This window comes from Bombyx mandarina, chromosome 08, assembly GCF_030267445.1.
Source record: "Bombyx mandarina strain Sakado chromosome 08, ASM3026744v2".
In the NCBI taxonomy this organism is placed as follows: Eukaryota; Metazoa; Arthropoda; class Insecta; order Lepidoptera; family Bombycidae; genus Bombyx; species Bombyx mandarina.
Window position 1 is genome coordinate 7118480 of NC_143215.1, and position 19584 is coordinate 7138063.

General features: G+C 37.7%; 1 protein-coding gene across 13 annotated transcripts in view; it reads right to left on the reverse strand.

The window, feature by feature from the left end:
* Positions 1-258: 258 nt before the first annotated feature.
* The window catches only part of tay (tay bridge kinase), a 59033-nt gene continuing 39707 nt past the window's right edge, over positions 259-19584 (reverse strand). For 3 of the 13 annotated variants that reach the window (XM_089729125.1, XM_089729127.1, XM_089729130.1), the window contains 12 exons: positions 14886-15089; positions 10613-10672; positions 8908-10536; positions 8681-8829; positions 8447-8600; positions 6260-6474; positions 5566-5681; positions 4668-4858; positions 3542-3673; positions 3165-3224; positions 2581-2767; positions 259-2012 (listed from right to left, as the gene is read on the reverse strand). In XM_089729125.1, the coding sequence (XP_089585251.1) occupies positions 1297-2012; positions 2581-2767; positions 3165-3224; positions 3542-3673; positions 4668-4858; positions 5566-5681; positions 6260-6474; positions 8447-8600; positions 8681-8829; positions 8908-10536; positions 10613-10672; positions 14886-15089 (3813 nt within the window). In that variant the 3' untranslated portion in view covers positions 259-1296. Of the gene's footprint in view, positions 2013-2580; positions 2768-3164; positions 3225-3541; positions 3674-4667; positions 4859-5565; positions 5682-6259; positions 6475-8446; positions 8601-8680; positions 8830-8907; positions 10537-10612; positions 10673-14885; positions 15473-19584 lie in introns of those variants that run through there. The other 10 variants (XM_089729131.1, XM_089729132.1, XM_089729135.1 and 7 more) reach the window with 8 other exon arrangements.

Genomic DNA, 19584 nt, shown 5'->3' on the forward strand with positions numbered 1-19584 from the left:
ATTGGTAAGGTCCCTGGGCCACCAGAAATACCCCATTCATAAAAACAAACTTTATAGTCAAAAAATTCTTAAGAAAATTGTTTCTAATAACGATTAGTTGGGATTTGGCTTATATAGATTAGTTTTGGAATGAAATAACTTCGTAATTATACTAATTTGAAATTCCATTTCATACACAATTTTTTTGTGGCCACAGAAGATTGTGTTGTATTTTTTTGATGAAGTAACAGGATAAAAGGAATGGGTACAGAAATAAGCTTTTGGTATAAAAATCAAAAGTTTTAATGGTATTTTCCGAATCGCACCAAGCTTTCAATTACTTTTAGTATACGGTATAGTTTTGTATAAACTACATTCAATTTGCGATTTTTTTCTGAAACTGGAACGCAATCCGTTTTATGTGCCTTAAAACTTGCTGAGTTTAATTTTGTCTGACAAGTGCCCTGCGATCTGATATTGTCATGTGGCACGTTACATTCACAAACATTGTTGGTACAAAGACAAAAATCAAATACAATTAATTAGTTCACTGTTTAGTTAATGTGGTTGTCAAATGAGTTTTTACTATATATATTTGAAATGTATTAAATTTGAACGTTACCTCTATTACCACTGGATCTAAATACCTGCTAATGACACTACATTGATGTCAGACAAAATGTATTTCACAGTATTATGTAATAATATCACATATGTTTAAATGCAATAAAACAATTATATCATTCGCTAAATAACTGAAATTGTTCTACTTCATCAATCTCTAGGATTGTTAATAGAATAAATAAATAAAAATACACTGGTACAATCGAAAAACCATTGAGATTTTTAACGGAAGTGAAACTGAACTCCCGGTACAATAATAATTTATGGGATTTTCCTTTGTATGACATTAAATAAACCAATTCTATATTTTAACACTAATTTACAGCCTAATATTTACATTTTATTTATAGGTATATATAAATATGTATAATTATATCGATAGGTGTTTCGATAATCCTATTCTCATTCACGTAATCAGCGATTTTATGTATAATTAACTAATAATGGTCACGATAACAACTCGATAGATATTTTCACGTAAATAAACAAGCAGCTGTGTACATGCAGGCGCGCGGCCAGTGTTCGCCTCCTATATTGCACAAGTCGAGAGCAGCCTCGCCTGCGTCGCCCTCTGTCGACCACAGTCCTCGCTCTCAATCATTCTCTACTCCGGACGAGCACGTTTATCGATAACGAACAAGTCGTCCTTCGAAACGTCGATTACGCTATCCTATGTACAGAGCGGAGACACTATCATCGCGGCTCCTCCTTCTTGAGCAGGTCGAGTGGCGCCAGAGGGGCTAGGGGCGGCGCGAGGGGCGCCAACGGTGCCAGCGACCCGTGCCCGCCCAGGGGACCGAGTTGTGCGCCCGGAGGCAGCGCTCGATGTAAAAGCGGACTCGCTTTCATTTGCTGGTGGTGAGCATACGCACTCAACATCTTAGCGCGATCTTCTTCCGCTCGAATAGCAGCTTCGACGAGCGGCGCGAACCGCATATGTTGGAGCGGGTCAAATCCGCGATACGGGTCCCAGTGAGGCGGTGGGTATCCGGGTAGGGGGCCGCTTGAATGCCGAGGAGGCTCCTTGCGTTCTTCTTTAAGAGTCTCGAGTGTACCGTTGCGAAGAGGAGATCGCGTCCTCACTCTCTCCAGTTCTCTGTCACGTTGCTCTCGTTGTTCTCGAGCTTTCCGTCGCTCTCGTTCGTCTCGGTCGCGTCGCTCTCGTTCTTCCCGCTCGCGTCGGGCTCGTTCTCGTTCCTCGTGATCTCGTCGTGCTTCAGCGGCGGCGGTGGCGGACACCGGCGGCGGTCGGGCTCGCCACGCATCGTGCAGCGCTCCCAGAGGCGGCGCGTGATGTACGCCATGTAAGGATGACGACAATGCCAGCTCTCGTCCATAGGCAGATAGACCGAAACCAGGTGCCGTCGGTGGATATGGCCCCGGACCGTAACGACTGAATGGAGACATTCCTGCAATATTCAAGAAAAAAACTTTAATAAACTTTTATTTAAAATGTAACTAAATGAATTGAAAAACCGAAAATTTTCTTTTTTTTTATTGCTTAGATGGGTGTATGGGCCCACAGCCCACCTGATTGTTAAGTGGATGCCACCATCGAACGTGAGCGGACACTGGATATTAGTTCTCTGGCTACGTGACATCAACCTTTTCTAAGAGTTTATTCACATTAAGGATTTGTCAATTCTGTGTATGGTATGCATTTAAGTGTTTTTTTTTTGTTTTTTGCTTAGATGGGTGGACGGGCTCACAGCCCACCTGGTGTTAAGTGGTTACTGGAGCCCATAGACATCTACAACGTAAATACGCCACCCACCTTGTGATATAAGTTCTAAGGTCTTAGTATAGTTACAACGGCTGCCCCACCCTTCAAACCGAAACGCATTACTACTTCACAGCAGAAATAGGCGGGGTGGTGGTACCTACCCGTGTGGATTCACAAGAGGTCCTACCACCAGTAAAAACCAAACTAAACAGGATAGCAATTTCAAAACTGTTTAATAATTAATAGTTAGTTACCAAGGTGCGGATGATGTGGCAAATATGGAGAGGGCAGTTCATACGGTGACCGATACGGCGCGGGAGGCGGCGGTAGCGACCTGAGCTTATCTTTATTATCTCCGCCTGCACCAGCCTTCTCCTTCTGCTGATGGTTGTATATCTCCCATGCGATTCTTACATGCATCGCGTTCCATTTTCCAGTTTTCTGCGGGTCATAATATCAGTTATTAGCCTTATTATTCATAGAACAAAAAAATACAATATCATATGAGTCGTCTATTATCAAAGGTGGCAATCTGTGCATTTGGAAAAAAAAAAATATTGATATGTCAATACAGATTGATTTGAATATAATCGTCTCCTTAAAAGAATACGGTTCAAAACCTGCATTAAATAAAGGTTAATAGTTAACCTGTTATTTATCTAAGATGTCGTTCCGAAGAGTTTTGTGACTGCCAATGGAATACAAAGTCAATAATTCGTTTTTCTGATTTACCAATCATTGTCCAAAAGTCAGATTTCCGGCTTTGATACTAGTCGACTCATATATAATACATAGAAAAGAGCATGCAAGAAGTGTTTGTGCGAGGAAAGTGACGTACCGCGAGGACGGGGCGCGGTGTCGGTTTAGAGGCGGAGTCTGTTGCGGCGGACACTACGGGCTGTTAACATGATGTGATGCAGGGTTAATGGTGACAGCAACATAAAATTTAAAACAAGCGTTACATATAAAAGCTACCTAAAACTAGTGGAGTCCGATTATGGAAAGAAGAATGTATATGTATATTCAATATAATACAAGAGTGTGAAATTAGGATAAGCAAAATAATAAACTAATTTTTAATTTTAAAAGTCGAACTACATACTTATGAAAAACGTTCATGATTCATGAAGGTTAAAAACAGAATTACAATTGAAGTAAAAGTTGTAATTTGATGATTTAATTTTGAAATGTGATGAAGTTTTTTATTTTTCTTACCTTAGGTGTGTAGGAAGTGAGAGGGGCCGGCGGCACGTAAGGCGGTGCAGGATGTAACAAACTCGATGAATATGGATAGCCAAGTCCAAGACCGGTGCGGTATAGTGAAGACATTTTTCCGACGTCTTTGAACTGTAATTTAAAACAAATTCATCGTAAAAAAAGGGTGCGTGTAGTTATGTACGCGCGTAAGAAATTATACTTTATTTTCATTAAATTTTTTTTTTTTTTTAAATATCAAATAATTAATATTTAACGTTAAAAAATAAATGCTAATAACACTTTTTTTTACGAGTGTACATGCGCGAAAGTTCACCTGCGGCTATATTCAGACTCGCCAAGTTACGTCGATCGTATCGTAATGAGCGATTTAGTGGGCAACTAACTTCATTTCTGTTAATTTTGTGTCACGGTGCGCGCGCATCGTAACATTTCACTCTCATCAATTTTTCATAACGCGCCTAAAGAAGTATAACTTCAACTAGATGTATTACGAATGTCCTTAACTTATATACCTTATAATCTTATGAAGTCATAAATATCGATATTTGATTTATAAACTACAACGTAGCTTTGTATATTATGTAGTCGTTTTAATTGAAATACTTTAGTAAGCGTGCCCTGATCGTTTCGGCTAATGGTTTGATACTAAAATTTTTAATTAGCTATTCCAGAGTAGCATTTGAAGAAACAAGCTAAAGATTTGGACCCTAAAGTCATAATTATTAGACATTTTATGAAATTATTATTTACAAATGACAAATGGCTTAACAACTATACTGTGATATATTTTTACAATTTCTAATCTAATGCTATCGTCTATACTAATATTATAAAGAGGAAAGATTTGTTTGTTTGTTTGTTTCGAATAGGCTCCGAAACTACTGGACCGATTTGAAAAATTCTTTTTCCATTAGAAGCCGACATTGTCCCTGATGAACATAGGCTACTTTTTTTTAATTTTTTTTATTTATTTTTTTCGTTTCATGTGTGTTTTAATGTTTCCGAAGCGAAGCGAGGGCGGGTCGCTAGTTTCTTATATAGACAGTAATTTTGCCTTGAGAAACTTTTCAGACAATATTGGCCCACTGGTAATCTGTAGTATAGTATGTATGGTTGTACTAACGAGAGGCGCGTGCGGCACGAGGAGCTGCGGGTGGTGCGGCGGGTGCGGCGCGTGGTGCGCGGCGTGCTGGTGCACGTGCGTGTGCTGGTGCTGGTGCTGGTGGTGGTGCAGCTCGGTGCGCGCGCCCACCGCGCCCGCCACCGCCAGGAACCGACTGTCGAGCTCGCGACGCAGCAGGTCTGCACCGGGACCTAACAATGTCCGACACACAAACTTTTATGTCTCGTAAGGCTAGCTTAAGGGCGGTCGAATACGAAAGTATTTCTTCAAGAATCTAAAATATTTCGGTCTTCTTGATACAAATCAACAATGAATAAATAACACACAGCCCAGATGATGCAAAATGTATCATCTATACTAATATATAAATCTACAGTGGTTTTTACGCATGTTCCGTTATAACTACTGAACCATGCATCCGATTATTTGAAACTTCCATGTAGAAAATACATGCACTTAATGGATAGGCTAATATTTATATGAGTGTTGGACTCCCTAATAATAATAACAATAAATAATAATGTTAATTTTAAATACCCAGCGAACCGGGCGAGTACGGCTAGTAATTTATAAAACCTTAATAACACTAAGCATCATGTTCTCGCATGCCATATTGTCAGCTTGTTCGACAAAGAAGTCCTTGTATAAATCAGCCGTCAGTTATAGACAAGCAATTGGTGGCGGATCACTATCAGTACCAATGTCCTGAACAATTCTACCGTGTAAAATTAGCCGTTAGGTACTATAATACAATTTCAGACTTCAACCTCGTGTGTCAACATAGATAGCGACCATAGCGCGCCGTGAGAAGCGTGGAGTCTAGTAAACACTGGGAATCAAAAAGGCGACAAGCTCGTTACGCATTTTAGAGAATAGATTTTGACAAAAATATACGAACTCGATTGAAATAGTGACTCTGCTGAGAAAGGGTTAGGATTGGGCGTCGGAAGTGGTGCGCCGAATAAAGCAGGAGCGCTCGCGAAGCCTGGACCGCGATCGGCGCCGGTTGCCCTGCTGGAATGTACAATTACTGGTAAATAAGCATTCAACACAAGTTCATTCAAAACTATGTCATAGTAAATTAGCTCTTTTGCTAACTTAATAAGGTATGTTTTCCCCTGCATTAGTGATATAACTAGTGAAAAATTGATATGTGAGTCGTCTATTATCAAAGGTGGCAATCTGTACATTTGGACAAAAAAAAATTATTGATATGTCAATACAGATTGATTTGAATATAATCGTCTCCTTCAAAGAATACGGTTCAAAACCTGCATTAAATAAAGGTTAATAGTTAACCTGTTATTTATCTAAGATGTCGTTCCGAAGAGTTTTGTGACTGCCAATGGAATACAAAGTCAATAATTCGTTTTTCTGATTTACCAATCATTGTTCAAAAGTCAGATTGCCGGCTTTGATAATAGTCGACTCATGTAACAACAATATCTAGACAGTACTATTATGAAGTATATTTTATATTGAAATACTTAAAATAATTTTTAAAATAAATAATCATTTTCTGTGTTCGATTCAACAGAAAATGACACTTATTATTAGTTTTTAAATGTACAAGGGCTTCGATTGGTACTTACGTTACACCCCAGTGAGCAGGTGGTTTGGCGCTAGAGCTGATGCTAGGCACAGTGGGCACGGGCGCCAACGAGTGCGTGAGGTGCGGAGCGGCGGGCGCAGCAGGCGTGGGGGTGGGCGTCGCCAGCGGGGCGCCCAGACCGCCCGCTAGTGGGTTCGACAGCGGACCTCCCATCGGACCGACCAAAGATGCTCCCAAGGTCGACGGTAAGGGACCCTGGAACGTATACGATTGAGCATAGGTTAGACTAGTGATCAGCAAAATTGTTTATAGGTCAACATTATTATGCCTAAATAAAATAAAACAAAAAATGTTGTGGTTTATTCTGTGAAGTAATTAGAAATAATATAGTAAAATATATCCAATAACGTGAATCCATAAGGAAAAGTATTTTGAAGTGAAAAATGGATAGACAAATAAACAAAATCGCTATCAAACAATTTTGTAGTAACAAATATAGACACAAACTGAAGTGTTTGCCGTCCTGTCATATCCGTTCGGAAATCCCCGTATTTAGTCAATATTTTTATTCTCAGAAAAAGCTAACCCTAAAGATATAAATAAGGAAATTATAAAATACTTAGTTAACACTAGCCAGATTGAACTATGTTGAATAGTGACGTCAATTTTCACGTGCGTATTCATATCGAGTTAGTAATAAGAGCAATACCATCCCTGGTAGAACTACGATCACCTAACCCGTGTTCGCACACACATGCAAGATTTATAATATAAAGGAGACGGAAAATCGTGGGCCAAAAATGTAATAACTTGGAATGTAGTCTAAAAAATTTGTCATATTTTTTTATATAAGAATATAAAAAATCACCTCGATCCTCTTTCTGGGACCGGAGAAAAATGAGAAAGTTAGTTTTTGTCGATATAACGGTGTGATCGATTTAATTAATCGATTACAGGATTATAAAAAGAAAAACATTGCACTAGGTAATTAATGCAAAGTAATTAAATGAACGATTTATACTTGTTGTATACAAGTGCGGTATGCGCCGGATTTAATTGCGATTATATACATAAATGAAGAAAAAGTATATTATTACTTAGCAAAGTAATATGATTATCGATTTCAAATCGATTAAAATCGATTGTATTTTTGATGACAGCTTTGACAGTAAGCTGACATGACGTTTGTTCATAGATTATACAATTATTTTTTGTCGCTTGTTGGTTTTTTCTGCTCTACTCGTTTTGTATGTTCGACGCATTTTGAGTGTGTATCTATCGGGCTGTTTTTATATTTTCAACGATCACTGCTTTATTATAACGGATTCCAACTCTGCCAGCCTTGTACGACAATTGCTTCTACACTGGACACCGAAGATCGTTCACACGTTTGACTTGAAATTGTTGCATTGGATACTGTTGAAATTATGGATCGCTGTGTGAATTGTGGGATAGCAATTCCATATTCCATACCTGATATATATCATTGATATTCATTCATAATATGACATTTAAAAGATTATCCAATGGATATAATAAGCATTTACTTATGCTGAAATAAGTTATTATTCAGCTCTTTTAAAGAGATTGTAACATAACCTAACTTTTACTAAATCTTTATTAACTCGGCTCTCAGATTGAGAAAACTTTTATAATTTTCAGCAAGGTACTGATAAATCTGAATCTATTAATTCATATTAGTTTCATCACGTTACATTCGGGCCCAAAAATGTATGTAATCGTTTCAGTCTCCTTTATAATATATAAGATTGCGACGTATTGTGTCCCTGCACAGGTCCATCATCTTGCCAGTTTTTAACACAAAGTACCATATATTCTGGTTTGAAGGATGCAACAGCTATTATCTAATAAAATTGAGACTACGGCCTCATGTCTCATATTCATGGTGTGATATTTATAGACTCTAGTAAATCCTTAACAAACAGGTAAGCCGTTAATTTATCTAGATCATAGAGCAAATAAGAAAACTCCTTAATTGTTAAGGAAAATTTCTTGAGATAACTAATAACATAAGGTTTGCCTGCCCTTTAGTAACTATTTATTAGTCAGAAAAGGCAGCGGTAGGCAGCGGCTTGGCTCTGCCCCTGGCATTGCTGACGTCCATGAGCAACGGTAACCACTTGCCATCAGGTGGGCCGTATGTTCGTCTGCCTGCCCGGGCAATAAAAATAAGGACAAATATTACTGGTTAATAAAACTATTTTACCGGGAGCGGGGCGGCGAGGGGTGCCGCAAGCGGAGCAGCGAGCGGGGCGGCGAGCGGAGCGGCGAGCGGCGCGACCAGCGGTGGAACCAGGGAAGGCGCAGACACTGAACACGCGACGGACGCTGGTGTGCTGCGTGATAAACTACTGATGTTGCTGTCCGATTAAAAAAAGTATTGTTTATTATTGTTCCGTAATTACAACTTATACTAAAGTAATATAATTCCTTTACACACCTATAACTCTCACGTTCCCGCGTTGGACTGATTCCGCGCGGTGAATATGAATGTGATGCGCCTGCTGCCCCCGTAGAGCCCGGCGTGTGCGGTCTTACGCCTTTTGGTGTTTTAGGTGCTACCAATGGTGACGCCGACAAATTTGTTCTCTGTAACCGACAAGTGGGAGTTAGTTTGCCTACTAAATTATGTGGTAAAACATTTCATTGTAATGAAATGGGACTCACTGTATCTGCAGAATTCCTGGGAGACGCCGCCGTCGGTGGTAGATATGGACTGTGTTGTAAGGATGTAGCGTAAGGCGCATACAGGGGTGGATATGTACCACCCGAATAAATCGCTGGTGGTGGGTACCCATTCGTTGGAATAGAGGAACTAATTGAAGCACTCTCAGAGCGCGACGGTAATTCAGTAGAGGGTATAGGAGCCTGCCTAGAATCTATGACCGGAAGAGGTAAATGACCACTAGTGGTGGTGACGGGTGTTACAACAGGGTGTGATGTACTGGTCGTTGATAAAGAATCGATGTGGTTCATTGCTATTGGAGCAGACGTAGGTATGATAGGAGAAATATGTTGAGGGAGACTTAATCCATGATGCCTAAGACTAGAGTAGTTTGGAATCGAACTAGACGTCGGCGTTATAGACATCGGTTGGGCCATGCTATGGCTCGGGGTAGACGTAGGAAGTAAGCCAGTGTTGCTTACAGGAATATGATTTGTGATGGAATGACTATTTATGGGATGGCTCATGTGTGTGGCAGTCGTTAGGTTCGACACTGGTTGTTGAACATTACTAGAGGATATGTGATTTGCAACACTGAAAGGAGCGAGATGAGACGGCCGACTCGCAAATACTGGTTGAACGGAATGTTTCTGTAAGCTCGGTTGATTCTGATACGGCATTGAATGAATACTGGAACTCAAACTGGAGCTTACATGACTAGACCCAATAGACGGGACGTGATAAGGACGAGAATGGGGGGTTGCCGGAGACGCAGGTCGCGCGGGTAGAGTTTGACTCGGAAGACAATTGTTTGTATTAGTTGTTGTCATCGAAAGTGGCGTTACGCTCTGCGATACGCCGCTGATGCGATTCGGATAAGAGGTAGGAACAGGGGTATTGGTCTGTGCTCCAGTGGGAGGGTTGCGAACTTCGTGACCTGGTATAACTGGATAAGGCTGTGAATGTGGAATACGGCTCGACAAATTAGGATGAGAAGGTTGTGTTGCAATCGATGCAATATGAGGAGGACGTGGCGCGTGATGCGCTTGAAGATCAAGAGGTGCTTGAGCTTGCGAGTCTTGAGAATCTGTCCGCGTCTCGTGGTTTGTGTGTCGATAGTCTGGCAGTGCTGCAGCCGCATGTGACTGCGACTGGTAGGCTGTATGCGACGGGAAGAGCGGCGACGGCGCTGGTGGCGCGGGCGGTGCAGGCGTCGGGCTGTCCGTGGATGTGCGAGCACATGGTTGTAGTTTGTTATTATTGCTGGCTGGACGCTCTGGTGTATCGGGACCGGCGGCTCCTACTGGTCTCGCAGGGATTTGAGTTGCGGCATGTCCATCGAGTGTCGGAATATGCGCCCCGTTAGGCCTATGAGGTGTATCTGCCCTGAAAGGCGGCGGCGGTAAGGCCGGTGGAGGCAGCGCGGCAGGTGCGGGAGATGGGGCAGGTTGCGGCAGCGGTGCCGGCGCCGGGCTAGCACTGCCCCCGACAGGTGCTCGGGACAGAGCCAGCGCACCACCGCTTCCACCTCTTGCAACTAGCTCATTTTTCCCAGCGCCACAACCGCCGCCTGCACCTGCACTTACAGGATTTGTACCGGCCACACGTAATAGAGAGCCCGCATCGGATGCCTGTAAAATATAAAATATTTTATACATCAAAGACTTCGAGAATTAAAAAGTTAAAACAATATAAAAAACTACTAACATCATCCATGGAAACGTCATGATATCTCGGTGAAGCGTTTCGACTATTTTCTGGACTGGCCTGTAACAATTTGAAAAAACATTGTGAAAAAATGTTGTATTTTTTAAGGTTCAACAATTGTAAAGTAAAAATATTAGAAAATATTAATAATAATAAAGAGTTTGGCTACCGGCGAGCCAGGTTTGCACCTTTGGCCTTCTTTATAAAAGTTGGGAGCAGCAGTATCTTAGTCCGTTTTAGTAAAAAACACCGAATCAAGTTCGCTTCAAACATGATCGTATGTCTCAAATTTCTAAATATTCACGTCAGCACGTTTGTATTATGCACTTCGTTAGTATTCAGAGTATGCATGTCTCTATCTATTGTTCAATTTAAAACACAAAGACCGCCTACGAGTTTTTTTGTATTCAAGATGCAATCACATCTCACAAATAATAGGCAAATGATAATGAGGCAAAACCAGAACAATATGAGAGTTACACGGTAATGTTGTTTCAAAATTAACAGGACGCGATTCTTTTTTACATTTCTTTGAGTAGGTACTACGTGATCTAGAAGTAAAACGTATGTTTAAAACTGGAGACCGGATCTTCGAGTGATGCATTCAATATCTTTATTACATTTACTTAGAGTTATTAAAACGTTGGTTAATATTGGTACGTCGCAGGTTGATGCTGTGTGTCTGGCATTGCTAATGCCTATGAGCGAGGGTGAGATCACTTATAATTAGGAGGGTTTTTATGTTCGTTTGTCTATGAATGAAAACTAAGTTCATGAATGATAAGAGGCCTAAAACGTATAGTCGAACATATAAATACTTCATGTTATCTTTAATGATATTATAATATATTTCACAGCTATTATTAGAAGTATATGGTAGGCGATTATTTAATGTTAGTGATTTAAAAGTTAGCGCTTGGTCTAATCCTGTAATTATGACGTGGTTCCATTCGGAGTTGGGTTTATGTTTTTCATCACCTATTTTCACATAAGTTCATGGCGTAAGTCTAAGTAAACTGTGGAGTATTTAAAAAATGAATAGGAAGTTATTTATCATCGAGTTATTGAAAGATATTTATGAGCTCCCGAGAGTAAACTACGATAAAGCTGCATTATAATAAGTAGTGAAACAGCCCACAACTTTTATGGCGATAGACTTTTAAAAACTTCCGTTTCAAATATGAACTTTAAAATGCGATACAGTTTATCAATTACTTTTATTAAATTCGATGACAATTACGAGTATATCATTTAATAAAAAAAAACACGGGTTTATCAGCATATTAGAGGTAAAATATCTGAATGTCAAATGCCAAGTATATTAAAAGAACTGTGCTGTTTATCAATAAAATTAATTTATTTGCAGATAACCTTTTTTCTTCATTACAATTATTTGTGAAAAGATGTTCCTAGAGCTGTGTTGCGCACATCATTTTATAATAAAATAATTCGAATTAGTATCCACTTAAAAGGCGAAGTGTCAGGAAGAAATAGCCAATCGATCGAGTATAAGGGAACAAATCGCTTTGGGAGCGTTCCGGCAATTGAATGTTTAGCCTTATCCGGCGGGGGTGGGTCGTCGCTCCGCAACAATGGAGTGATAAATCAAGTAGGTATAGGTCGCGCGTGCCAACCGGCAGCCAGCTCACGACGGCACCGCGTCCGGTCTCCGCAATAAGATCCAAAGATGCCGCAAATCCTCATAGTATTGTTTTACTTTCGAATTTACACGTTTAAAGGAAAGCTGGCTCTAGACTGAATAGCGATCATAAGATATATACAAATTACTGCACTCCGTGTCGAGAATTGTGTTAAATTATTCTGTTAACTACGAATCTAGTAAGAGTTGGCATACGTTCAATAATTTAACACGAAAAGACTATATTTTTGAGTGATTAACGCGATGAATGATGTTGTATCGGCAAATAATAATAGACTAGCTGAACCCACCTCGGAGGCGAAACACACGCGGCTCTATTTTTAAGTCTGCTATAAAAATAAATGAGCGCATTACTCAACGTTGTCAAAATAAAACTACAAGACCTTCCTACGAATACATATGAAAAGATAATTGTTTTTAATGTATTTTTAATGAGATGCTTTTAATCTGGAAATTATTTATTTCAAATAAATATTACGTAAACATTTAATTATGTAATTTATGTAGTACAATATGTTCAATATAATAATAATAATAATTGTTATATCTTGGGGCTAACTTTTAATGGGAATAATCTTAAATTCTCCAAATTAATTATGTACCAATTTCGAATTCAAAACAGATAGCGAAGCATAATCTCGTGATTCGCCGGGGCCGCCTTCCCTCCTCAACACCCATATTGCGGAAGGGGGAGCCGGAAAAAATGGCGTGATAGCTTTTCGCCCCTCATTCGAAATTCTAATACTTTCGCAAACTTTTAATAGGATGGGACTTAAAATTCAAAGAGAATTTCAAGTTAGGCTAAAGTTCATACAGGGGTTCGGCGATGTGGACTGCGGAATTTTATTGAAGATAAATGTGTGAGTGGTTTAGTTACTTGTGTTTTGCTGTAACTTCTTTAATGCCATGTATTTCTCTATAACATACATATGTTTACAATGGGGTTAGGAGACATTAATATTATAGCAAGAGACATTTTTTTTAGAATACATATATTGATGTAAGACCACTGTGTTCTTGTCACAAAATTAAGTTTCGTTTAGCGTGCAAATGAAAGGATTTCAAAGAATGGTTTCAAACCAAACTGAATTTTAATACGTTTCAATTTATTTCATTATTGATTTGCAGTTACGATTATACGAGGATATGTGTTGATTTATCTATGAGTATTTATCTGAGAGACGTGTGTTCATGACCTCAATTTAATACTGCATACTAAATTCGGTCGCAGGCGTTTCGTGCGTGGCGCAAGAGTCATCACGCAGAACGATGTGCGAAGATTACTAATGTATATATATTATATTTGAGTTCAATTCAGAATTACATTTCGAGAAAAAAAAAAACACTTATTAAACAAAACCAGTTTCTATCCAACTATTTTTGCAAAAAATGCCTTGAATATAAAAGTTTAAGTATATCTTAATTTGTCTGGTTATTTGGTTATTGTATTACAATAATATACTTACATAGAAAAATGGTGACCAATTTAACACAGACAGCTTTTTCAACGTTAATATTGTATCTAGAATAGCATAGATAGTACTTAAACACAATTATGTATATTGTGACTGACAATTTGTTCGACATGGCATTTAATAACTTAATTGGGCTAACTAATGATTATGCGGATTAACGAAGCGGTCAATTTAATACCATTGAATGTATAATTAAGAGACAAAAACTGGTTCTATCGTAATAAATTAAAATCGGATATCGAATTATGTATTTGACCTCACTCAGTGGGCTTCCCGCTTTTGTAATAAATTAATGAACAACTTAAGATTCATCATAATTAAGTAAATTAATGTACAATGTGTATTTATATAATTCAAATTTACATCTTTATATCTAGATATATTACTTTTTAATGGAATAGTTTTATTACATCTAGTTTTATATGAATTTATTAATTTTAAATTATGTATTATAAATCAAATACGCATCATTCTTAATGATTAATGGATAATGATCTTGCGTATTTGTTTAATTGGTATTGGAATACGTATAACCTATTGACACTGTGTCAATGTTTTGCATACTTGGTACTCTGACTTGATAACATCATTAAATGCTCTCGCTGATTTCATTTTGTATGCAATTATGTTATTATATAATCATAATAAATCACTTTAAATATGTATTTTATTACGTAATGCACAAATATGATTTTGGAAATACGCATGCTTAAATTCTTTAATGTCTTTTGAAAATTGGCAAAGGCAGCATTATCATAAATCTCTCTTTATGTAATCTATAAGGCAGACTTGTTAACCTACATACCGATAGACGGGTAATATTAATAAAAAAAAAAAAAACAAACAGCTGAGCCGCTTGTGTAGTAAACGTGTAATTATGATCATGATGCCGCGCCGCTAGTCTGTTGGAATTATACGAACAATGACAATAAAAAAGAACATGTATCTTTCCCCCCTATAAGATTTAACACGATAGCTTTGTTTTTTTTTTTAAGTTTACGTTTGGAGTGTTCATTGTGAAAGAAGTTTTAATATAGTTATAATGGTTTTACATTACGATTAATCGCATTTTTAACTTTTGGATTTTATGAATTAATAATAGATTTTCCTTTATGCCAAGGGTGCACTCGGGTACTACCTTTGCTGGTGGTTCATCTTTAGGCGGAGATTGTTTTGGTTCCTCTTTCTCAATTTTGATGGCTGTCTTCTCGTTTTTCTTTGTCACCGAACCGATGTTTTCAGTTTTCTGTTTGCTAACTTTTTTCTTGCCTTCTTTTTTGTTGCCACCCTCCGCATTGCTCTTAGGAGAATCTTTAATCCTCACTATGGTAACTTTTTTGAACTAGAAAGTTAAATAATTCGTCACTTTATAATTACTTGAATCCACCAAAAAAAATCTTATGCACATTCAATCACTTTCAACTTATTAAGAAAAAAAATAATCAGTACTTTTTAACGAGAGAGAAACATTTTGAGTTTCACTTCGTGGTGACGACACAAAAGTTTGTTATTGTTGCGCAAATCTAGTAATTGTGTGAAAATCCAGAGAAACTGACACTGCAATCCTTGGACACTGTAATACGTGTTGTAGTTATCCGACACTTTTAAAAAAAAAATTGTTTACGTGTTCACACAGATACGTTTATTACAATCGCGTAAAATATATGTAACGGAGGCAAAGTGACAACAAACACACGGTTGGCCCAGTGGCCGGGGCGAGAGTGGCGCGGCCCGCGGTCGTCGCCCGCTGCGGCCCGCGCCCCTCGCTCCGCGCACGCGCCGCCCATCACACCGTCTCGTTCAACATTTCTTGTCACACATGTAAAATGCCAGCCGAAGCTAATATCGCGGACAAAAAATATTCAAGAGAAAACAAACAATCAGTCATCGTTTATCGTGTTAAGCTCACTGAAATGAAATACTGATATTTTTCCTAGGCATTTTAAAGAGGAATGGGAGCTTCTTAAAGGCTAAAAGACTATTCTGTGCTAATTTTGTAATTTTCTTTCGGTTTTAGTGTCGTTACAACGTTGGGCGTAATGTTGTAACGAGAGAAACTGAATTCGAGTAAATAATTTAGTTGTAAATTACAAAATACTCACTCATAAGACTCGACGAACGTATTGTTCAGTTTTTAATCATACGCGGGTTAAAAAAAATTACGTTTATTTCCCATAATTATACGTATACTAGGAATTTGAGCAGCATATTCATTCGAAGCAATAACGTTACTACTCGCGTAATGCTGTAAAACGGATATTAGATGTCTATATTTATGTTCCTTTTATAACTTATTGGCAGTAAGTCATTCGTTTACGACTGTTATTAATAAAGACTCTCTGCGTTAACTATTGGGAAAAAACTACATTAATTACAAATCTTTACGATATTACATTGAACTTATTATTTCAATACTGGTGTCATTTGAGCTTTAAAAATGAGATGGTTTTAACATGTTTTTATCTCTATTAAGAAATCTTTCAATTTAAATTTCACCAATTTCAATATTTTCGATTAATTTGAAACGTATCAACGGTCGAAGACAATATAAAATTTTATTAGTTCAGCATAATATCTTGTCCAGGGTCGCCGAGATAAAAAATATATTTTAATTTATAATTTGGCTGGCTACTGAGGTGTGTTTTTTCAGTTTTTATTTATTTTCAATACTGTTTTCTATAAATGAGTTTAATGATAAATCTATTTATATGGAAGGGTATTTTTTATTGCCTAGATACGTGAACTAGCTCATGGATCTGCCGTTAAGTGGTTACCGGAGCCCGTAGACTTAACAACACATTTTCTGCCTCTCATCTTGAGACATGAGGTCGAATTATCAATGGTATTGTATAATAGCTATCGTACTCTTTAAACCGTAAGGCTTAATTGCTTCACGACATAAATAAGCAGGTCGGTGGTACCTACTCTATCCTTGTCTTTACTTTAACTGTATCTATAGAAACGTTGAATAACAAAAAAAAAAAGCAATAAAACGATCCCTTACGTTAATATTAATTCGAAGTCATTTATTCGCAAGCACAAAAAATCTTATAAAACATCCCTCACTACGGAGGGAAACAGTAAAGCGGCTCGGATAACGGAGATAAATCTCGACTTGTCTTCGGTGCGCGTCTATCTAAATAAAAAATTGTATACATGTATAGATAATACTGAAGCGATTTCGAGAGGCTTGGGAAACGAGGACCAAGTTATTCTCATTCCAAATTGTGATCTCTCACGTAAAATATTAAGGTATGATGCCGAAGGGAAATTAAAACGATATGAATCTCTTTGTGTAAACTGAGAAAAATCAGGATCAAAGCGAGTCAAATTTTTACGAGATTGTTCATGAATTTCGTTATTGTAAACATTTTCTTTTGGTTCTTTATTGTTTAATTTATTGCCGTTCTCGTGTTTTTACTTCTATTATCTGATTCCTTCGTTAAGTTCAAACGGTTATTGTTTATATTTCAGTCGTGTGTTTTAGATGTAAGTTATATGCGTAGATTTATATTAAAATAAAAATAAAAACAAGAAAGGCTTTAATTACAGTTTGAACTCTCTTCTAATGCTATAGTTGCGTAGATAGATACTTGCCAAATTTTCTATTATATCCCTTTTAATATTGCTTAATATGTCGCTATAAAAAATAAACCATGCTCATATAGAAAGATTCGATTGTACACTGAATATTCCATTCATTTATTCATTGATTCAAACCATCGTAATTTTCAGTTGAACCCATTTTACGGTAAATTAATATAAATTCCATAAATTGAAGTCAAGCGATGGTTACGTGCCAGAGGGCAAACTTTATATTTTGTAAAATTGAAACGTCCCGAGCGGCAGTGAACCGGAAATTCGTTCGAGAGTAACATCACTGTGCTGTTTATTTTCCTCTACGTTTCCCCTCTTTCGGCAGCGGTAAAACGACAGACTTTTTTAAGTATAAAGTTTATCGAAACTATCTGCCGAATGAATTACATTTAAATAACACGAAGTTTTTCTTATATAGAGTCAAAGCCTGCAGTATTCAAATGTGTTGAATAAAACAACTGCAATATGTGATCGTTCAATCACTCGTATTTGTTAAAACAATACTATGCATATAATCTGAATTATTTAAAAAAACGCAATTAAAATCAATCCTTTTGAATTGTGTCACATAGATTGAAATCGCATCTCCCCTCGGCGTCACTCGTTAATGGTGCAATAAAAACGACACTTATCGATTCAGCCGCCCGTTAAGAAAGCTCTAAGGCATAACAATTTATTATCCAAACAGCATTGCGTCAGTCAATGTAAATTACAGTACTCAGTAGTGTAGTAATGTTGCGGCGAGATTTGTAAACCAGCCGGCAGCAGACTGACAAAAGTAATTAACACTTACGATACACAAGAGTGCGTGGTTTACGACGCTCGCCCCTCGGGTTCGACGATTTGGCTTTAGTCTAATGAGAGAAGTAAACCGGACCCTTGTGGATGGCAATCGAGGTGAGATTTACTTTTATCACTCAACGCCTTAACGTGTATTTTTCATAGACACATTTTGTTCGACTTCTTGTATCAGAAGATACGTAAAATAACGTGAACACTCAAATATTTCTGGTCAAATAAAACGTGAGCAATGACAAAGAGGGGTGTGATATACGAATGGGAAATATTGGAAGTCAGACAACGACCGCAGAATTTATTTCGAGCTTCATTCAATTTGCGGTAACCGCGTTGTAGGATCGAATTTTTGTTTCTTTTATATTCTGACGTTTAAATTTTGTGGCTATTAAGTCTGTTGTTTCTGACAGTATTCATTTATGAGTAACATACCCACCCTAGGGCGGAACGGTATTGTTTCAGTTTTTGAGCTTTACAGGATATGTATACGTTAAAACTAGGAGAAACGAAAAATCAGTTCGGTTCGCATTATTAGCTTAATGGTCATTTACATAATTTGTTATTTCTATTGTGTTTGTTTTTATGGTCAAATAGTTTTTTTTACATTTATTTAGTTGTATATTTTGAAAATAAACACAGGAATTTCAAATTCTTCAGTTTGAATTCTTTAATAATTTGAAATTGACTGGATTCTTTGAAATTTGAAATTTCACAGTTAATATATTTAGTAATACATACTTCTAATCAATTGGATGACAATAGTAACGCATTTGATTTAGTGTAATTTATTTGTTCCATTATGTATACTTTTTGCTGCCTTCAAAGCTTAATAAGTTGAATGATATAATTGATAAATGAAAATTCTTGTTTCAGTGCGTCAGTTTCAGTGAAAGAATGAAGCACCCGTTCTGAATTCACAGCTTTTATTTGCAGCTTAGAGACAGAAAAAACGAGACAGCGTCAACAACACAAAGGAATGCTCTCGCGCTCCGGATTTCTCTACAGACGTAGTAATCTCACACGGCATGTGCTGTACATTTACAATACAAGAGCCGTAAGGATACGACTAGACTTTAAATGTAATGTAGTCTATTTCTACTTTAAGTTGTATTATAAGTTGCTTTCCTAAAGCAAATCAAAGTTTGAGTGAACATTTGAAATTAGATTTTTCCATGCCTTTTATAAGCATTTTGAAAACTTACAAGGCCTTAAAACCACAAAGTAATTGTGATAGTGAGAACATTAGAGAGGAACTCGAATTACACAGTGTAGACGGGGAGTGGTGCAGTCGAGAATGCAGCGCGAAGCGACATAAAATTTTCAACGAGCATGCCGAGTATCTGCCGGCATTATCTAGCCGTTTGCAAGTGCTCTACCGCTTTTCATATCTTTTGAATAAAATTTCTTCAGTGTACTTTGTGTGATTCTTTTGAATGGAAACTGAT